The 20177-nt window shown below is 48.2% G+C and overlaps 1 protein-coding gene across 2 annotated transcripts in view; it reads left to right on the top strand.

Annotated features, from left to right (window-relative positions):
- Positions 1 to 20177, top strand: part of VAV1 (vav guanine nucleotide exchange factor 1) — a 49922-nt gene that overhangs the window by 9341 nt on the left and 20404 nt on the right. For both annotated transcript variants that reach the window (XM_038567529.1, XM_038567530.1), the window contains exons 2-9: positions 16490 to 16606; positions 17120 to 17178; positions 17298 to 17366; positions 17672 to 17780; positions 17869 to 17964; positions 18969 to 19037; positions 19207 to 19310; positions 19889 to 19988. In XM_038567529.1, the coding sequence (XP_038423457.1) occupies positions 16490 to 16606; positions 17120 to 17178; positions 17298 to 17366; positions 17672 to 17780; positions 17869 to 17964; positions 18969 to 19037; positions 19207 to 19310; positions 19889 to 19988 (723 nt within the window). The remainder of the gene's footprint in view (positions 1 to 16489; positions 16607 to 17119; positions 17179 to 17297; positions 17367 to 17671; positions 17781 to 17868; positions 17965 to 18968; positions 19038 to 19206; positions 19311 to 19888; positions 19989 to 20177) is intronic.

The raw sequence follows: 20177 nt of genomic DNA, 5'->3' as shown, positions 1-20177 counted from the left end.
TCTCCTTTGTTAACATTTATAGTTCCAGGAAGTGGGCAGCACCCGAGGGTGTGTTGGATGGGCACAGCTGAGCTTCTAGAGATCTCACCATATTGTAGAGATGAACTGTCCCCCTCTGATAGCAGGGATGGTGTTCTGAGTCCTCTGCTTTAGGAGGAACTTGGGAGTCAGGTCCCTTGGGGGGAAGAAATAAGGGATGTTCAGTTGGAGAAGTTTGAAGTTTGAGGAAATTCTGAGCTCCGTCTGCAGAAATTTTAACCAAGAGTTTTAGACCTTGTGACAGAAAACCCAACTGAAACTGGCTTAGTAAAAAATAATATTTATTAGCTCACATAACTGAAAAGCTTGGGAGAAAATGTGTTCAGGTCCAGCTGGATCCAGGGGCTCTATCTCAGGATCACGCCTACCCGTCTCTTAACTCTGCTGTGTTTTCAGTGTTTTCCCTCATTCTCAGTCATCCTTTCCCCTCATGGTGGCAGGCATGGTGCCTGACTGCTCCAAATTCAGATGCCCACATTTTTGTGTATAATGAAAAATGGCTGCTCAAGCCCAAATCTATGCCTCACTGGATATGATTTCTTTGTGTATGTGTATGGGGAGGAGAGTCACAACCAATTGTGGTGAGTAGATTATGATGTTCTGATTGGCCAGGCTGAGGTTATATACCTATTCCTGGAGTTGGGGAGGAGCTGACCCCACCGAAAAGAGCTAGAGGGGAAGGAGGAGGAGGGGTGGTTCCCCAGGGGACACTGAGGGGCTGCTAGCAGAAGCAGGAATAGATGTCAGGAGGCAGTCCATGCATATACTGGCAGTATGAACTTCAGTGCACAGCTTCTCACCATCCTGCTGTCAGCTGGAGTCTCGTCTTTCTCTCTTCCAGGGGCTGCCCCATGCATTGTAGGATGTTTGGTGGCATCCCTGACCTCCACCCACTTGATACCAGTAGCACCCTCTTCCCTTGAGCTGGGACAGCAAAATGTCTGCAGACGTTGCCAAATGGTCCCTGGGACGCGGAATCCCCTTATCCCCCCACCCTCACCCCCCACCCCCATCTCAGAAACTTGGTTTTGGAGGGAGCAAGCTTCCTATCTTGAGAAAAGTCCAAGAAGATGTGTGTGAACAATTTCTGTCTGGGGACGGTGAAGAAGAGATCCAGAGCTTCTTTGAGTTAGAATAATCATCTATTCTATTATCAGCAATAGGAGCTGTGCTGATTGCTGGAGTTTTGGGAAAGAACACAGAAGATACATTCTCTGATCTCCTGAGTTCATGGCCTTGTGGGGGAGAGGGGCAGTGTACTGGTTTCCTGTGGCTGTAGCAGAGGACCACACACTGGGTGACTTAAAATAACAGAAACATATCATTTCTTGATTCTGGAAGTTAGAGGTCTGAAATCAAAGGTGTGGGCAGGGTCAAGCTCCTTCTGGAAGCTCTCATGGAGAATCCATTCCTGGCTTCTTCCAGCTTCTGGTGGCTCCAGGCATTTCTTGGCTCCTGGCTGTGCCACCCTGTCTTCACCAGGTTGTCTCCTCTGTGTGTCTCATGTAAGGACGCTTGTTGGTGAGTTTAGGGCCCACTCTGGTAATCCAGGATGATACTGTGATCTGCAGATCCTTAACTTAATTACATCTTGCAAAGTCCTTTTATTATTATTATTATTATTATTATTTTCAAATAAGGTCACATTGACAGGGAGGTTCCAGGGATCTGGTATAGTTATATCTTTTGGGGACCCACCGTTCAACCTACTATAGATAGTAAAAAAGCAAATCAACAAAATATTACAATAAATGCTGCAGACAAAATAAGCCAGGGGTCAAGATGGAGAAGAGGAAAGCGTGGTCTGGAGGGTGGCCAAGGAAAGCTGAAAGCTGAAGGATGAAGAGCTAGCTCTGGGAAGAATGGGGCGAGGAGGGCAAATGTCATGCAAAGGCCCTGTGGGGAGGAGGGTCTAAATGAAGGTGAATGGTGAAGAGAGAGTGCTGGGACTGAGGTTGGGAGGAAGGCACTTCACTAGAGTGGCTGTGCCTATATGTGCACAATTAAATGTGATGAGAAGTTCTTGGAGGGTTTAAACAGGTTGGCAGGTTAAAGAGGTTCCTCAAGCTGCTCTGTTGGGACCAGACTGTTAGGGTGATTGAAATGGCAGAGGGGGGACCTGGGTGGAGGGGATTGGTGGTGTCCCACCGGGATGCGATGGTGGCTGGACTATGGATGGGCTCACATTTCAGTGGTTGTGCTGGTTGGACATCCTGACAGACCAGATGGGGGAAGGGTGAGAGTGAATGAAAGGAGGTGAGATGATGTCTAAGTTTGTAGTTTAGGAACCTGTGTGAATGGGGGCCTTATTTGCTAAGATGAGAAGGCTGGGGAGAGTCAAGATTTGGGGAGTTCTGATGGGGCTCAGTTACCTTGGAGATGGAAGGCAGCACAGCATAAGTGTTAGTGCAGTGGTTCTCAACCAGGGGCACGGGGAGCACTGCCCCCCCCCCCACCCAGAGCACATCTGAGGGGGATGCCTGGAGATATTTTTGGTTGTCACTACTGGAGGGAGTGGTGTGCTCCTGGCATCCTGTGGTAGAGACCAGGGGTGCTGTGGATATCCTGATGTCCTATAATCCCAGGACAGCCACCGAAATATCAGTTGTGCTGAGGCTGAGAAACCCTGTTTGAGGGACAATGACTCTAGTTACATGGGGGTCTGGGTTCCACTCTTGACTGTTGAATCTTGGATGAGTTACTGAATCTCTCCGTGACTCAGTCTCCTCACCTTTTAAATGTGGATCAGAATAGTCCCTGCCTTATAGGTCTGTTACAGGAATTAAATGAGCTCATGGTTATAAAATTGTCACATGCTGCAAGTAGTACCTAGTAGTGATTGGTAAGCAAACTCACAGGGGTGGATGAGATCCCTGGTGGGGGAAGAAGAGAGAGAAGAAAAGGGGTCAGCGCCTGAGGGTGCAGCAGCATGGAGAGGTTGGGGAGAGGAAGAAGAAGAAGCTGAGGGGTCAGAAGACAAACAGTGACTTAGGAGGAAAGCCAGAGGCCAGAAAAAGAAAGTGTATCCACAGTGAGGTGTCAGTACTTTGAAAAGAATAGTTTTATTGAAATGGATGGAAATAGTATCAGAAAGTGTAATAAATAACAATAGAAACCAGTCCCATTTATGCAGCCCTTACTATGTGCAAGTGGTTTTTTTTTTAATTTTTTAAATTTATTTTTATTTATTTATTTATTTATTTAATTTTATTTAATTTTATTTTTTATTTTTTTTTATATGTGCAAGTGTTGTTCCAAGTAGGTAACACTTATAACTCATTTGATTTTCACAACAAATCCATGGAGTAGGTGCCATGATGTTCAGGTTATTTCTTCTGTGAGTCAAACCACCCCAAACTTAAAGATGTAAGACGACAACTATTTCAGAATTTTCAGAGTCTGTGAGTCAGGAATTCAAATGGAGTGTGGAGATGATGGTTTGTCAGCCTCACGATGAAATGCCTTGAATATCTGAGGGCTGGAGTCAGCTGGAGGATCCCTCACCCGCACGCTGGAAATCTGGGATGGGGTGACTCACAGCTGAGCTCAGCTTGGGCTGTTGACTAGAAGAGTGGCCTGTGGCCTCTCCACGTGGCTCGGGCTTCTTTACAACATGGTGACTGAGTTTTGAGAAGGAGTGTGGAGAGACCAAGTGTTTCTCAAGGTGGAGGTTGCAAGTTTGCTTCTGACCTACTTGGAGACCACGTGGTGTCACTTTGCTCTGATTCTCTAAGACCAGCCTGGATTCAAGGGCAGGGGAATCAGACTCCACCTCCTGATGGTGGTGTGACGAGTCCCCCTGCAGAAGAGCATGCTGGTTGGGTGCTATGTTGATGGCCATCTTTGGAAAGCACAATCTGTTCTTCGTTACTATCCTAGTCTCAGAGATGAGGAAATGGAAACATGGAAAGTTTAAGTGAGTTGTCTAAGTGAACAAGTAGCTACGTTGGGATTTGAGCCCCCCAAGCCTGTGACCATAAGCACAATATGAATGTTGCCTCTTCAGGGGGCGGGGTGGGGGGGAGCATATGAACCTTTTAGGTGGTTATGGAGGTAGACTTGGATTCAAATTTCTGGTTTTCTCAGTCAGGGTTTAGCCAAGAAAGCAGAAATCATCTTAGATCTTTCAGACAGAGAAGATTTAATTCAGGGAATGGCTAGTGGGTGATGGGGGAGCTGAGAGGACAGGGAATTCTGAGGTTAGTAACCTGGAGAGTGGCCACCTGGCCAGAGAAACAGTAGAAGAGATGATGTGACCAGGGTCCAGAGGCTGGAGCCATTCAGGGGAGCCAGGACCTTGTGCAAGGACCGCCATCAGGGAGTGGAGACCAGGAGGAAGATATATTAGCTGCTGAAGAAGCAGAGCAAGAGAAGGAGAAATACCCTGGTTTCTCTTCCTCCCGCCCTCTGGCCTCCTGCCAGGGTATCCCATTGGCTGAGCCTACCTGGAAGCCAGGGTGCAAAGGAGCCTGGGAAATGTAGTTCCCTTATCTTTGGCGCAAAGGGCAGAGGGCAGGCGGGGAATGGATCTGAGAGCAAGCCGACCACGGTCCTCATAGTAACTGCCTCGTTGAGCTCGGTGTTATCTCAGTGGGAGCTGCTGTTACCTGCTGTTTGCCCGAGATTGGGTGAAATAAAATGGTTTCATTTCCCGAGGCAGGGTCCTCTTTAGCTCTAACGGCTCTGGTGGTTTTGGAGTTCAATCTTAGATCAAATCCAGATCTCCTTTCTTAGGACTCTCCACCAGCCCACAGCTCATCAGCCTTCCTCCAGATAACCCATCAGAGATCTGCCGCAATAACTGTGTCCCTGGCTCCCTCCAAGTCACCTCTAGTCCTGGAGCCCTGCAGCAACTTCATGGCTTCTCAATGGACGATGTGTTCCCAGAAATCCATCTTGGGGTGTCTGTCTTGTGTCTGTCTGCCCTGGGGACTTAGAATGATCCCCACATGGATGCAGCATCCAGCACCCCAAAAGATGTGGGGCTGTCCCCTTCAGCGTGATCTGCAGTGGAGTGTGGGACCAGGGGAATTGGGGGAAGGGCATCAACTGTTTGTGCTTCCCTCTCAGAGACTCTGAGACATGGCCAAAGGGTGGGGATGCTCTGGTGACAACCACCTACCCCATTTTGATTACACAGTTTTTTTTTTTTTTTTAAGATTTTATTTATTTATTCATGGGACAGGAGAGAGAGAGAGGCAGAGACACAGGCAGAGGGAGAAGCAGGCTCCATGCAGGGAGCCCGACGCGGGACTCGATCCTGGGACTCCAGGATCACGTCCTGGGCTGAAGGCAGGTGCCAAACTGCTGAGCCACGCAGGGATCCCTGATTACCCAGTTTTTAAAAAATTTTTGAGAGAGAGAGAGAGAGAGAGAGAGAGAGAGAGAGAGCCTCTTAAGCAGGCTCCACACCCAGCTTGGAGCCTGAGGTGGGGCTCGATCTCAGAACCCTGAGGTCATGGCCTAAGCCGAAATCAAGAGTCAGGCACCTAAATGACTGAGCCACCCAGGCGCCCCTGATTACACAGTTTTGTTGTTCAGTTTTGGTAAATCAGCATCCGATACTACTCTTGGTTCGCTCCCTCCCACTCCTTCTTTCTCACTTTGCTCCAGTCACACTGGCCTCCCACCTCTTTTCCCAACACACCGGGCAGTGTCCTGCCTCAGGGCCTTTGCCCTGGCTGTTGCCTCTGCCTGGACTGCTTTTCCTCCAAGGCACCCACCTGGATCATTCTATCCTTCAAGCCTTTACTCCAATGTCACATTCTCAGTGAAGCTCCCGTCCTAGCACAGCCCATCTCTTTATCCCACTTCTTTTTCTCCCTCAACACTCACCACCTCGTACATACATATTCATGTAACACTTTGGTTGTGCGTCTCCTTCTACCAGAGGGTCAGCCTCACGCCAGCAGGGAGAGCGCTTTTGTTCACAGCTGTACCCCCAGCACTTGGATAGGTACCTGGGGGCATAGTCGATGCTCAATAAATATTTGTTGAATCAAAGAAGGGGTGGAGGCCAGAGGAGAGCTCTCTGTCATGCTGTTCCGTCTGCTCATAGGCTATGTACCCTCTCAGTCTGCTTCTTTCACTCTTTTGCGATTTATCGTAGTGCCGTGTCTATCAGCCCTTCACACCTCATTCCTGAGTAGTATTCCAGCATACGGATGTCCCACAGCTTGCTCATCCCTTCTCCTGTTGAGGGACACCTGGGCTGTTGCCACGTTTTGGCTGTCACAGATGTGGCTGCTGTGAACACTCGGCTTCATGGGGACGCTTGCTTTCATTTCTCTGTGTGAATGCCCGCGAGTGAAATACATTGTGTGGTAGGTGCATGCCTACCCTTTGAAGAAACTGCCAAACCATTCTTCCTACTTGGTCACACCATTTGACATCCCAGCCAGCGGTGCATGAGGGGTGCTGGGAGCACTCCTCCTCTTGCTTTACCATCCCTTAGTCCTTGGCTTCATCAGACGCCCTTCCCAGGGCTCTCTGTGCTGTTTCCCACGCTCACCCACCCACCGCCGTTGTAACCAATGGCTTATTCATGCCGCTATCTGCTCAGTGTCCGTCTCCCCACTAGACTGTAAGCTCTGTGCGGGTTTTGTCTGTCTTGGCCACCCCTGGGTCCCGGGGCTTGGCACACTGTGCCACTCAATCCGTGCTTGTTGAATGAATGTACGATGCTGCCTGGTGGGCCTGGTGCTAGAGTGGGGATTCGGTCGGTATTTTCATTCCCAGAGTGTAGACGGGGAAGTGAGTGCCCCAGATGGTGCAGTAACCCATCCAAGGTCCCTCAGCTCGTGGCAGCTGGGCCGGGAGTCAGACCATGTCTGTCTGAACCCCTTGACTGAGACGGAGATGTTGAGTGTGTGTTGGGGTGAGAGGGGAGGAGACGAAAGAGAGACAGGCTAGCATGGGGAAGGTTTTGAAGGCCCGGATGAGGAGTTGATACTCTGTACCCCTGCTTCCAGGCTTCGAAGAGGGTGCACAGCACGCCCACCCTCTCTGGTCTGCAAGATGAAGTCTTGCAGTCCCAAGATTAAGGGGCTTCAGGGCTGAACGCAGAGGCCCCCCTTCTCTGTCTCCCTGAGCAAGCCCGGGTAACAGGCATTTCCTGTTTCCGGTGGCTCCCTGGGCCAGGGTGGGGGTAGGGGAGCTGGTTGCCGCAGTGGTGCTCTGCTGTGGGTCCCTCTCTGCTGCTCCCTGCCCCCAGCCGCCCAGTGGGTCTCTGTCCCTGCACGCTGGTTCCCTAAAGGAGGGTGGCAAACTAACCAACCTTTCTGGCTCTTTCTTTGTCTTGGGCCAAGGGGTGTGCCGAAGGGGGACCAGCCGGCAAAGGGGAAGTGTCTGGGTGCCGATTTGCATATGGGCAAGATGCCAGCCCAACTTTTTGATATTCTGGTGGAAGGAGGAGGGAGGCTGAGGGGCTCGCCTCACCAACATGAAGGAAATGTTCTCACACGCCCCTCCCACTTTTGGTTAAAAGGCCTCCTGTCCTTTGCCACCTCTCCTACGCTTTGGGCTACCGGGAAGTCCTTCTGGTGGTCTCACCTCAGTCACTCTGGCTGTCTGAGGGAGCCCCTTTTTTCAGTGGGCCCTACCCCAGCCTGGAGGGCTGATGAGTCACACCTCTTTTCCCCCCTTGAGATGTCACATGACTGGGGGGAAGAAATCTCAAGGCTCAGCTGATCTCCCTGAGGTCAGGAGGGAACTTCCTCCCTCAGGCCAGATGAGGCCAACTGTTCTATTGCTCCTGGTGACTTGCAAGCCCTGACTGGAGTCAGCCTACAATGCTGCAAAGGCTGCTGGGCAGGAGAGTGTTACATGTGGTTCCTGTCACGTGTCGAACATCCTATGTGGCACCAGGAGGCAGCCTGGTGTGGTTCAAAGAGGTAGGGTGGTGCAGTGGTTAGAAGCATGGCCTCTGGGTCCAGAAAACTTGTATCTGGCTCTTCACTCCTTCCTTTGTGGCCTTGGGCAAGTGATATATCCCCACCGAGGCTCAGTTGTCTCATTTGTCAAATGTGGATTCATTTATTCACCAACTTTTACTGAACAACTATTGGGTGTCAGGCATTGTACCAGGTGTTGAGACCATAGCAGTGAGCAGACGACACTGAGAATCCTCTTCTTGTGGAGCTGATGTGCCAGCATGTAAAGGAAGACAGACAGACAGTAATAAACTAAATAAGAGAAATATACAGTGCTCCAGACAATAAGCTCTATGGAAAAAACACGAAGCAGAGGGAAGGATGGGGAGTGCTGGGAGTGCGCATGATGCATGTGTGGTGCAGTTTTAAGTAGAGTGACTGGGAAGGTCTCACTGAGAAGTGTTGTTTTTGTCAAAGGCCTGAAAGAGATAAGGAAGGGAGGTGCCAGGTTAATTGGGGATGGACATTCTGAGCAGAAGGGAATGGCCCTTGCAAAGGCCCTGGGGCACAGCATGCCTGGCAGGTTGGAGGAATAGTGACAAGGCCTGTATGGCTGGAGCAGAAAGAGCTAGGAGAACAGGAGGAGGAGAAGGTAGGGAGGGGATGAGGCAGGTTATGTGGGTCCTTGTGGTTTGCATCTGGATAGGATGGAAGTCTTGGGAAGGTTTTGACAATATTTCTCTGGCTGCCATGTTGAAAATAAATGATATGGGTCCAGGGGCAGAAGCAAGCTGTCTGATGAGAAGGCCGTTGCAGTAAGGCAAGGAAGCGATAATGGTGGCTTGGACCAGGCAGGTGCAGAGAAGGGGGCAGGATTCTAGCTGTATTGGGAAGGTGGAACCAATAGGATTTGTTGATGGGTTGGGAGTGGATGAGAGAGAAACAGAGGAGCCAATGTGATCCAAGGTTTGGGGTTTGAACCACCAGCAGGGCAGATGTTGTCAGAGCGTGCCTCCTGGATCTCGGTAGCAACGTTGTCGGGAGGATTGAACAAACCTGTGCACATCAAACTCTTCATCTCAGGCTTGGAAGAGGCTATGCTCTCAATAAATGGTGCCTCTTTGGAAGGGCTGGTGCCTGGAGGGTGGGGGCCGGCTTGCACAGGCAGCGCTGGTTCACTGAGTGACTCTTCAGAGACAGCTTTGGGGAAATGGGGCTGTAGTGAGAGAGGGAGGGTGGGCTGTGGGACAGAAAGGCAGGGGCACCAGACAGTACAGAAGCACGCTACCTGCTGTTGAGGGGTGCACGTGTGGAGAGAGAATGAGGACATGGACGGGAATGGTCCACATCCACTTGCAGAGAGGGGCAGCCAGTGAGGAGGGAAAAGGGAGAATGAGGTCAGAGACAGTGCACAGGACTTGGAAATGTGACTATAATGTCTAATTAAAAAAGAAAATATATTTATTTACCCAAAGGGGCTGAGAACTCAGGTCCAGATAGAAACCTGTGTTTATGGCAGCTTTCTGCATCTTTGCCAGAACATAGATGTAACTGAGATATTCTTCTAGGTGATGGATAAGGACACTGTGGGACATCCAGACAAGGGATTTATGGAGATAGTGGTTGCCAGGGGATGGGCAGGGTTGAGGTGGGGTTGGGGTGGGGTGGGAGGGACAGATAAACAGAGCACAGAGGATGTTGCAGGCGGTGAAACTACTCTGTATCTTACTATAATCGTGGGTACGTGTCATTATGTATTTGTCCAAACCCACAGAATGTATATCAGGAGTGAACCCTGATGTCAAGTGTGGACTTTGGGTGATGACGTGTCAGCATAGGTTCATTGATTATAACAAACATATCCTCTCTGATGGGAGAGGTTGATAGTAGGGGAGGCTGTGCATGCTTAGGGGGTAGGGAGGTGTATGGTCTCTCTACCTTGCATTCAGTTTTTCTGTGGACCTAAAACTGATCTAAAAATATAAAATCTACTATAAAAGGAAAGAAGGAAGGGAGGGAGGGTGGAGGAGGGGAGGGGAGGAGGGAGGGAAGGAGGGAAGAAGGGAAGGAAGAAAGGAAGGAAGGAAGGAAGGAAGGAAGGAAGGAAGGAAGGAAGGAAGGAAGGAAGGAAGGAAGGAAGGAAGGAAGGAGTACAGCCTCCAGATAGGATGGATGAAGATACCACGCACCCCCAAAGGGGCTGGCCAGGTGTTTTCTCACCTCCCTCTAGCCTGTTTGTCTCCACTCCGCACTGTCTCTCACCCTCCAAAGGTTAGACTGAGCTCTTCAGGTTGGCAACAGTGTTCCAAGAAAGCAAGAGCAGAGGCTGCAAAGCCTCTGGAAGCCTAAACTTCCAATTCACACAGTGTTACTTCCACTGGTTCACCAGACACAAAAGGTGGGGAAGCAGATGCTGCTTCTAGTGGATATTTGCCTGACTTTATTTTTTTTTAAGGTTTATTTATTTATTCATGAGACACACAGGCAGAGGGAGAGGCAGGCCCCTGCAGGGAGCCTGACACGGGACTGGATCCCGGATCCCGGTATCAGTATAACACCCCGAGCCGGAGGCAGACGCCCAACCGCTGAGCCACCCAGGCATCCCTTTGCCTGACTGTAATAAAAACTTTGCATATCTGGGGGGTGGGAAATAGTATCTTGTGGTTTTAATTAGCATCGCTTGGATGACTACCAAGGTTGACCGTCCCCTTGTGGGTTTGGGGGCATTTGTGATTCCTCTTCAGGGAAGCTCACGTTCAGGTCTTGCCAATTTTTCTTTTTCTTTTTTTTTTTTTTTAATTTATTTATTTATTCATGAGAGACACAGACTGAGAGAGAGAGAGGCAGAGACACAGGCAGAGGGAGAAGCAGGCTCCATGCAGGGAGCCGGATGTGGGACTCGATCCCGGGACTCCAGGATCATGCCCTGGGCCGAAGGCAGACGCCAAACCGCTGAGCCACCCAGGGATCCCCGCCTTGCCAATTTTTCTGATTGAATTGTTGTCTTATTGATTCTTATTGAATCATTAAGAATTCTTGATACACTTTGAATGCAAATGTGTAGCAAATATCCATTTTCACTTTGTGGCCTATCTTGTCACTCTCTTCCTAATGCTTTCTGATGAATAGGCCTTTATTTTAGTTTGATCAAATTTTGTGTATCATTTGGGCTTTTTGTTGTTCCAGAATCACTCATAATCCTGAGATCATCCAGAGAGTCTCCTCAATTGTCTTCTCAAAGCCTTGCTTTTACCAGTTAGGTCTTTAACACCATCTGGGATTTGTTATGAGTAGGATATGAGGAAGGAATTTGATTTATTGTTTGGGTTTGTTTGTTTGTTTGTTTGTTTTTTGCCTTTATGGATAACCAGTAGAACCACCCACAATATTTTTAAGATTTATTTATTTATTTATGATAGACATATTGAGAGAGAGAGAGAGACAGAGACACAGGAGGAGGGAGAAGCAGGCCCCACGCTGGGAGCCCGTCGCGGGACTCGATCCCGGGACCCCAGGATTGTGCCCTGGGCCAAAGGCAGGCGCTAAACCACTGAGCCACCCAGGGATCCCCAGAACCACCCACAGTTATAAAATAGTACCTCTTTTTTACCCTACGTCTGTAACAGCTGCTCAGTTGTAAAAGACATTTTTCATACATGTGTGATTTATTTCTGGCTCTTCCATTGTGGTTTGTCTTTATCCCTATATTTCTTTCTTTTTTTAATTTATGATAGTCACACAGAGAGAGAGAGAAGCAGAGACACAGGCAGAGGGAGAAGCAAGCTCCATGCACTGGGAGCCTGATGTGGGATTCGATCCCGGGTCTCTAGGATCACGCCCTGGGCCAAAGGCAGGCGCTAAACTGCTGCACCACCCAGGGATCCCTATCTCTATATTTCTTAACCAGTGCTAAATAACAAATTATCCCCAAAATATTCCTTTATTGAGCATTTGTTGTGCTTATGAATTATTTGGATCAGAGATGATGAAATGGCTCAGCTGGGGTTTCTCGTGAGGTTGCAGTCAGATGTAGTCAGGGCTGTAGTCATCCGAAGGCTCAACTGTGGCTGGAGGATCCGGTGGTTCAGCCACATGGAACCCCAGTTCCTCTCCACTTGGACCCCACCCCCATAGCTCTGACTGAGTGGTCTCACAACACAGTGGCCGGTTAGTGATCCAAGAGGCCAAAGTGGAGGCTACAATGCCTTTTATTACCCAGACTTGAAAAGCCATGTGTTGTTATTTCTACCATACTCTATTAGTCAGTCACACAGGGCTAATCTTGGTTCAGTGAGAGAGACAACTACAAATAGGGCACAAGTACTGGGATCTGTGGACCACTGGGGGCCATCTTGGAGGCTAACTGCTATAATTACATTGTCTTAATTACTGTAGATTTATGATAAGTTTTGATGAGAGTACTCCTGGCTTACTTTTCCCTTATAGAATTGTCTTGGCTATTTGTGGCTCTGTTCTTTTCCATATAAATTGTAGGATCCATGTGCCACGTTCAACGAAAGACCATTTCAAGATTTTAGTTGAGATTAAAATATTGAGTCTTTCTAGACAGGAATTAACATGTATTACACTCTATTTGTTTAGATCTTTCATATTTTTCAAATAAAATTTTATAATTTTCTTTTTAAAAATTAAAAAAAAAGATTTTATTTATTCACAAGAGACACACAGGGAGAGGCAGAGACACAGGCAGAGGGGGAAGTAGGCTTCCCACAAGGAGCCTGGTGTGGGACTTGATCCCAGGACCCCAGGATTATGACCTGAGCCAAAGGCAGACACACAATCACTGAGCCACCCAGGCACCCCATAATTTTCTCTATAAAACATTTTTCACTTCTTTTTGTTAGATTTGTTATGTATCACTAGCTTTTTTGTATGTTTGTTTTACATTTTTAAGGCTATGGTAAATGGTATCCTTTTAAATGGAAGTCCAATTTTCATGCGGTGAAATGCTCCATTCTTCAGTTTACTGCTCAATCCGTTCTAGCATATGTGTAGACTTGTGCAACCCACACCCTTATCAAGACACAGAACATTTCCATCACTTGTGGCCTTTCTGAGTCAATCTCCACCACCCTCCCCACCCCAGAAGCAACCACTGATCTGATTTCTGTCACCGTAGATTAGTTTTGCTTATTCTAGGATTTCTTAAATATTATCTTTTTAAGAAAATTACATTTTCTGGTTGATTGTTGCTAATGCACCAACACGCAGTAAACTTTGTATATTGATTGTGTATTGACTAACATTGTGAAATTACCGTATTGATTCTGGTTATTTATCTGTATATTCTTCTGAGCTTTTCATGTTGACAATGGTATATTTCGAATATGAAGAAGGGAGAAGAAGAAGGAAGAAGGTGAGGAAGGGAAGAAAGGAAGAAAGGAAGAAAGGAGGAAAGGAAAAAAAAAAGAAAAGAGGAAGAAAGGAGGAACCGTCCGTCCCTCCCTTCCTTCTTTCCTTCCTGCCTCCTTCCTTCCTTCCTTCCTTCCTTCCTTCCTTCCTTCTTTCCTTCTTTCCTTCTTTTTGTTTCCCTGTTTTGTCTTGCAGTGTAGGCTAAGATCTTCAATGCAGTGTTGACTAGAAATGGTAATGGGGACACCCTACTTTAGTTCTGATTTCAAATGCAGGGAATCGTTTCACCATTTCCCCATTAAATATAATGTTCTACTTTTTATTAAAACAAAGGTTTAAGATTTTTTTTGAAGATGCTCTCTTTATCAGGTTACAGAAATTCCTTTCCATTCTTACTTTGCCAAGAGTCTTTTTTTCTCTCTTTCTTTATCACAAATGAATGTTGAATTGCTACTCTGTTTTTTAAGCACCTCTAATTATTACTAATCTCTCTTTGACAGAGACAGAATGAGCCTTGGACAGACAATGGAATCTAGCTGGAATTTACTAACACTGTTTACATCATATTTATTTTACACTGCCTTCTTTTTATAGCAAATGATCTTAGTTTTCTTTCAATCGGAGGATGTAAAATTCTCTTCTTAAAGACATTTATTTAAGTTAGCGTTTATTTAACATTCATGTTCTGTAGAGAGTGGGTTAGGTATACTGTGAATGCAGCAATAAATGAGAAGACGATACAGTCTGAAGATGGAGGTGTGAGATAAACACTGGTACAATGAATAGTGTGTATTGATTTGATTCATATATGTTGCTACTGCATGGGCAAACGTTAAAAAACTTTCAGGCACAGCAGCCTGGGTCCTTTGTACAGGATTGCAGTCATGCTGCCTGGGGTTGCATCCTGGCTGGCTGTCCTTGCCTCAGTTTTCTTATCTATAAAGTGAGGATATAATAGTACTTGTAGCATTATTGCAAGGATTCCATTATATATGGGGGGGGGAGGGAGTAAGGAGAGAGAAGGGGGAAGATTTGAGGGGGGAGGGAGGGATATGGAAGGAGGAAGAGAGAGAGAAAGAAGGTCAAATTCGTAGAAGCAGAGAGTAGAAGCTTAGCAGGGACTGAGTGGATGAGGAAAATGGGGAAATGTTGGTCAAAGGGTACAATAGTGCAGTTAGGTAGGATGAATCTGTCTAGGGATCCAATGTGCAGGCATGATGTAGCTACTGTATTGAGGGGCACCTGGGTGGCTCAGTCGGTTAAGTGTCTGACTCTTGATTATGGCTCAGGTTGTGATCTCAGGGTCTTGAGATGGAGCCCCAAGTAGGGCTCTGTGCTGAGTGTGGAGTCTGCTTAAGGTTCTTTTTCTCCTTCTCCCTCTGCCCCCCCCACCCCACTCCCACTCACACGCACATGTTCTCACACACACTCTCTCTCAAAAGAAAAATGATAATACTGTATTGAACACTGGAAATATACTAAGAGAGTAGATTTTAGGTGTGCTCATCACACACACAGATATATATATATATATATATATATATATATATATATATATATATATCTGTAATATATTTAGAGAGAGTGCCAGGAATTGGGTACACGGCGGGTGCTCATGCAAAGCTATGAGATAAAACTGTGGTCAAGCAAGGCTGGTTAGGATTCTGTAGGATCTAGAGACCTTAGAGAGAGCTGAGCCCATATGGACACTTGGATGAGTTATCAGGCAAATGCAAGGATGTGAGGGCTTGTTTATAACAGAGCCAAATACCCCAAACCCAGAGTGATATCCTGTATATCTGACTGCTGCATTGGGTAACATCTTGTGGTTGCAAGTCACTACAACCCAACCCAAACTGATTTAAACAAGAAAGGTATATGTTGGCTCATGAAATTGAAAAGTTCAGACGTGTTTCCTATAAATGGAAACATACAGTATGTGACCTTTTGTACCTGCCTTCTTTCACTGAGCATCACTTTTTTGAGGTTTATCTACTTTGTAGCATGTATCAGTACTTTGCTCCTTCTTTTGGCTTAATAATTTAATGGATATACTTCATTTTGTTTATCCATTTATCAGTTATGGATATAGTAAATGATAGGGACAGGAAGCTGACAGTGGTTGCCAGGGAGAAGGATGAGAGTGGAAATGGCAGGTGACTGCTTAATGACAGAGACTCTGCGTGACAGAGTTTCCTTCTGGGCTGAGAAAAACATCTTGGATCTAGATGAGGTGTTCATTGCAGGACATGGTGAATGTGCTAAATGTCACCCAAGTGTACACTTTAAATGGTTCGTGGTTAGATTTTTTAAAAGATTTTTAAATTTATTTACTCATGAGAGACATATATATAGAGAGAGAGAGGCAGAGACACAGGTGGAGGGAGAAGCAGGCTCCCTGCAGGGAGCCCGACATGGGACTCGATCCCGGGTCTCCAGGATCCCACCCTGGGCCAAAGGCGGTGCTAAACTGCTGAGCCACCGGGGCTGCTCCATGGTTAGATTTTCTTTATCTCAGTAGAAGATACACAGTATTTACCATTACATATACATACAGAAAATGACATAAATACATATTTGATAAATATAAATACAAGTTTATATAAAATATTTGAATACAATATATATAAGAAAGAATATTTATCACTTTAACCATTTGTAAGTGTACAATACAGTGGCATTCTATATCCAAAATTGTTCCTCTTCTCCAATGGAAACTCTGTTTCCATGAAATTCTGACTCTCCACCCTCTCCTCCAAAGCCTGGCTCCCACCATCTACTTTCTCTGTGAATTTGCCTACTCTAGAGACCTCATATAAGTGCAATTCTATAATAATTGTCCTTCTGTGTCTGGTTTATTTCCTGGGAAGAATGTTTTCAAGGTTCATTCATGTTGTAGCATAAATCAAACTTTCATCCCTTTTCCTGGCTGAGTAATATTCCATTGTATGTATATAATATGTTTTGTTATCAGTTAATGGTTAATTTTATGTTATATGAATTTTACCTTAATAAAGAAGAATTCAAGGGTAGATCTAGCTTCAGGTACAGCTTGATCCTTATCAGAAGAGGGTGCGGCTTACTGAGAAGGAGGTGATGGCTTCTTTTCCCCCTTCCCTGCCAGTCCCCAAGACAGACTGCCCAGGGCTCAGCTGCTCCCCGTCCTGTTATGTTTCCTCTACCCCCATTTCTGTCTCTCTTCACAGTTCCTATGCCTTAAGAACATCCGTACCTTTTTGTCTACCTGCTGTGAGAAGTTTGGCCTCAAGCGGAGTGAACTCTTTGAGGCCTTTGACCTCTTCGATGTACAGGATTTTGGGAAGGTAAGCTGGTGCTGAACTGCCCATGAACTGGGCACATAGAGCTGAAAGATTGGATTTAGTCCATTTCCATGAACACTTACACCGGGAAAGCTAAGGGCTACTGGGGGAGGAACAGGTAAGTCAGACCAGATGGTACCTCAGATACAAAGAGCATGGGTTGGGGTGTGTTCCAATCTTTGGAACTGGGTTCCAATCCTGCTTCGCTACTTGCTGTGTGACCTCAGGTTTGTGGCCATGCCTCTCTGAGCCCTAGGTCCCTCTTTTCTGAGTAATATCATCCTATACTTTCTGAGTGGTTATAAGGATTGCATAGAAGAAGGCAATCAAGTGGTGGGTGCTTAGGGGAACCTGACCTACTCACACAGAGGAGTGGGAAGGTGGAGAAAATCCTGAGTTAGACTCCTAGGGATGTGGAGTCTAACCATAATATCTAGTCTCAGATGGAGTCTGAGGCTGTGTTCTGGCATGTGGGTGGGCAAGGGGCTTGCTGAGCAGCCATGGCCATTGTCACAGGTCATCTACACCCTGTCTGCTCTGTCCTGGACCCCGATTGCCCAGAATAAGGGGATCATGTGAGTAACCATTTGAGCTGGCATCCTTGGGTTGATCTGGCCCCAATCCTCCCCCTTCTGGAAGTCCCCCTCCCAACTGGCCCCCAAGCCTCTGGCTCATACCATTATGGCTCCCCTAGGCCCTTTCCCACTGAGGAGGAGAGTGTGGGTGATGAAGACATCTACAGTGGCCTGTCTGACCAGATCGAGTGAGTGTCTGGGACCACCACCCTGCCCTGGGAATCTGAGGGGACATGGTCCTGCTCTAAGGGGTTTCAGGGGACATGCCCCTGCCCTAAGGGGTCTGAGAGGATATGGCCCTGCCCTAAGGGGTCTGGGAGGATATGGCCCTGCCCTAGGGGTTCTGAGTGGATGTGACCCTATCTTTGGGGGGCCTCCAGGGGGCATGGCCCTGTCCTGTGGATCTGAGGGGACACGAGTCTGATCTGGGAGGGGCCTGTGGAGTCCCTGGCCTAGGGACTCCGGTGGCCCTGGTTGACTCCATACCCCGCAGTGACACGGTGGAGGAGGACGAGGACCTGTATGACTGCGTGGAGAACGAGGAAGCGGAGGGTGACGAGATCTACGAAGACCTCATGCGCACGGAGCCCATGCCCATGCCGGTGGGTGGGGTGGGGTATGACGTCTGGGCAGACACTTGGGCATGTGCATACATGCACCCCAACACCGACCTCTGCTCCCCATTCTCAGCCCAAGATGACGGAGTATGACAAGCGGTGCTGTTGCTTGCGGGAAATCCAGCAGACGGAGGAGAAGTACACGGACACGCTGGGCTCCATCCAGCAGGTGCGATGCTCAACCCAGCCCCTGGCAGGCGCATACGCGGGAGGTGGCCCTGCAGGTGCACATCCGCCGGTGTGGCGGCCTCTGGGCCACACTGAGAGGCCACTGTGTCCCCAGAGGACCTGGGGCTCTTCTCTATCCCGTCGCTTTGTGTTTCTTCATCTCTGTCTCTGCTTTTCTCGTCATCCTGTCTCCTGTGTCTGTCTCTTTCCCTCTAGGTCTCTCCTTACATCTTCCTCTGTTTGTCTCTCTTTCCCTGTGTGTGCCCCTTTGTCCCTGTCTGTACCCGTTCCTGTACCCTCGTCTCTGTCTGCGTGTCTCTGTTACGTCTCTCTGACCTTCTATTCCCTTCCTTTGGGCCATTGCTTTTTCTTTTTTTTTTTTTTTCAGTAGCTTTATTGAGGTGGACCCAGTATACTGTACAGTTCACTCATTTAATGGCTACAACTCAGTGGCTTTTGGTTTACTCACAAGGCTTTGTAACCATCACCACTATTTAATTTTAGAACTTTTTCATCATCCCTCCCAAAGAAAACCCATACCCTTTAGTCATCACACCCTAAGCCCATCCTTCCCCGGCCCCTGGCAACTGTTAATCTACTTACCATCTCCGTGGACGAGCCTGTTCTGGGCATTTCACACACGTGGAGCTACACACCGTGTGGCCTTCTGTCTCTGGTTCCCTCCCTGAGTGTCATGAGCTCAGGGTCCCTCCACGGGGCAGCAGATGTCGGCGCTCGCTCCTGTTCAGGGCTGATATTCCCGTGTGTGGGCGGACCACATCTTGTTATCCACTCATCCACTGATGGACATTTGGGTTGTTCTCACTTTCTGACTGTTACAAACAACTGCTGTGAACAGCCACGTACAGGTGTTTGTGTGAACATTCTCCATCTCTCTTTCTCTCTTAGTCTCTCTTTCTGTTGTTTCTTTCTGACTCTGCCTCCTTGTCCTCATCTCCCAGGAGGGGTGAGGCCCCTCCCTCACCCTTCTCTCCCCTCCCACAGCACTTCATGAAGCCCCTGCAGCGGTTCCTCAAACCTCAAGACATTGAGATCATCTTCATCAACATCGAGGTGAGCTGGCCAGTCCCCAGCCCTCCTGGCCTCTGTCCAGTGGGGACAACCTGCTGGCCTCACCTGTCCCTGGAATGTGGGGGTTGGGAGTTGAGCAACATAGAGTGGGAGGGTGACCCATCTCCTGCTTGGCTTCCTGAGCCCCGGTCTTACCCTTTCTTCCGAGTAGGACCTACTTCGCGTACACACTCACTTCCTAAAGGAGATGAAGGAAGCTCTGGCCGCCCCGACTGCGCCCACTCTCTACCAGGTCTTCATCAAATACAAGGAGAGGTGAGACCCAGCTGGCCAGCCTTGACTCCTGGAAGTCACCTTGTCCTGCTCAGGCTGGGCATTTGGGAGATCTTGCCCTCAGAGACTACTGGACAGGCAGGGCTTTTCCTTCTTTGCTCCTGGGCAAGGGACCGCTCATTTCTGGTTCAATCCCCAGCTCTGCCTCTTGGGGCTGTGTAATATTGGGAAACCACTTAACCTCTCTGTGCTCTGGTGCCACATCTATCAAATCAGTGTGGCACAGGAACGTACCTCCTAGGTCGTGGTGAGGACTAAATAAATTGATGCCTAAAGTGCTTAGCACAGGGCCTGGCACACAGTAGGTGCCCTGTAAGTGTTGGTTAAATGAATGAACGTTGAAGCGACAATATACCAAATGCTAAGAGCTTCTTATGCGTTGTCTCATTCAGCGCTACAATAGCTCCCTGTGGGAGGTGCCATTGTTATGCCCATTTTACAGATGGGGAGACCGAGGCTCAGCATCACCCATCTGGGAAGAGGTGGGGCCTGGACTGACACCCAGATCTGCCTGACCATGGTGCCGGCCACCATTACCCGGCCACCTGTCCTTCCCTCAGGTTCCTCGTCTACGGCCGCTACTGCAGCCAGGTGGAGTCGGCCAGCAAGCACCTGGACCGCGTGGCCACAGCCCGGGAAGATGTGCAGATGAAGCTGGAGGTGGGTGCCTGGGCCACATCTGGGGAACCCTCTTACTCCTCCCCAGGCTCCAGGGGCAGTGGGGAGGAGACTGAATTGATGGTGCCACTTTTTGTGGCTGCCCAGCCAGAGACCTGCCCATTGAGGGTTTGGGGAGGGAGGTACTGACCAGGTGAGTGGGAGAAATGGAGCAGGAGGAGGTAGATGGGA

This window comes from Canis lupus, chromosome 20, assembly GCF_011100685.1.
Source record: "Canis lupus familiaris isolate Mischka breed German Shepherd chromosome 20, alternate assembly UU_Cfam_GSD_1.0, whole genome shotgun sequence".
Classification (NCBI taxonomy): domain Eukaryota; kingdom Metazoa; phylum Chordata; class Mammalia; order Carnivora; family Canidae; genus Canis; species Canis lupus.
The sequence above is the reverse complement of the archived record's forward strand: the minus strand, read 5'-3'. Positions and strand labels throughout refer to the sequence as shown.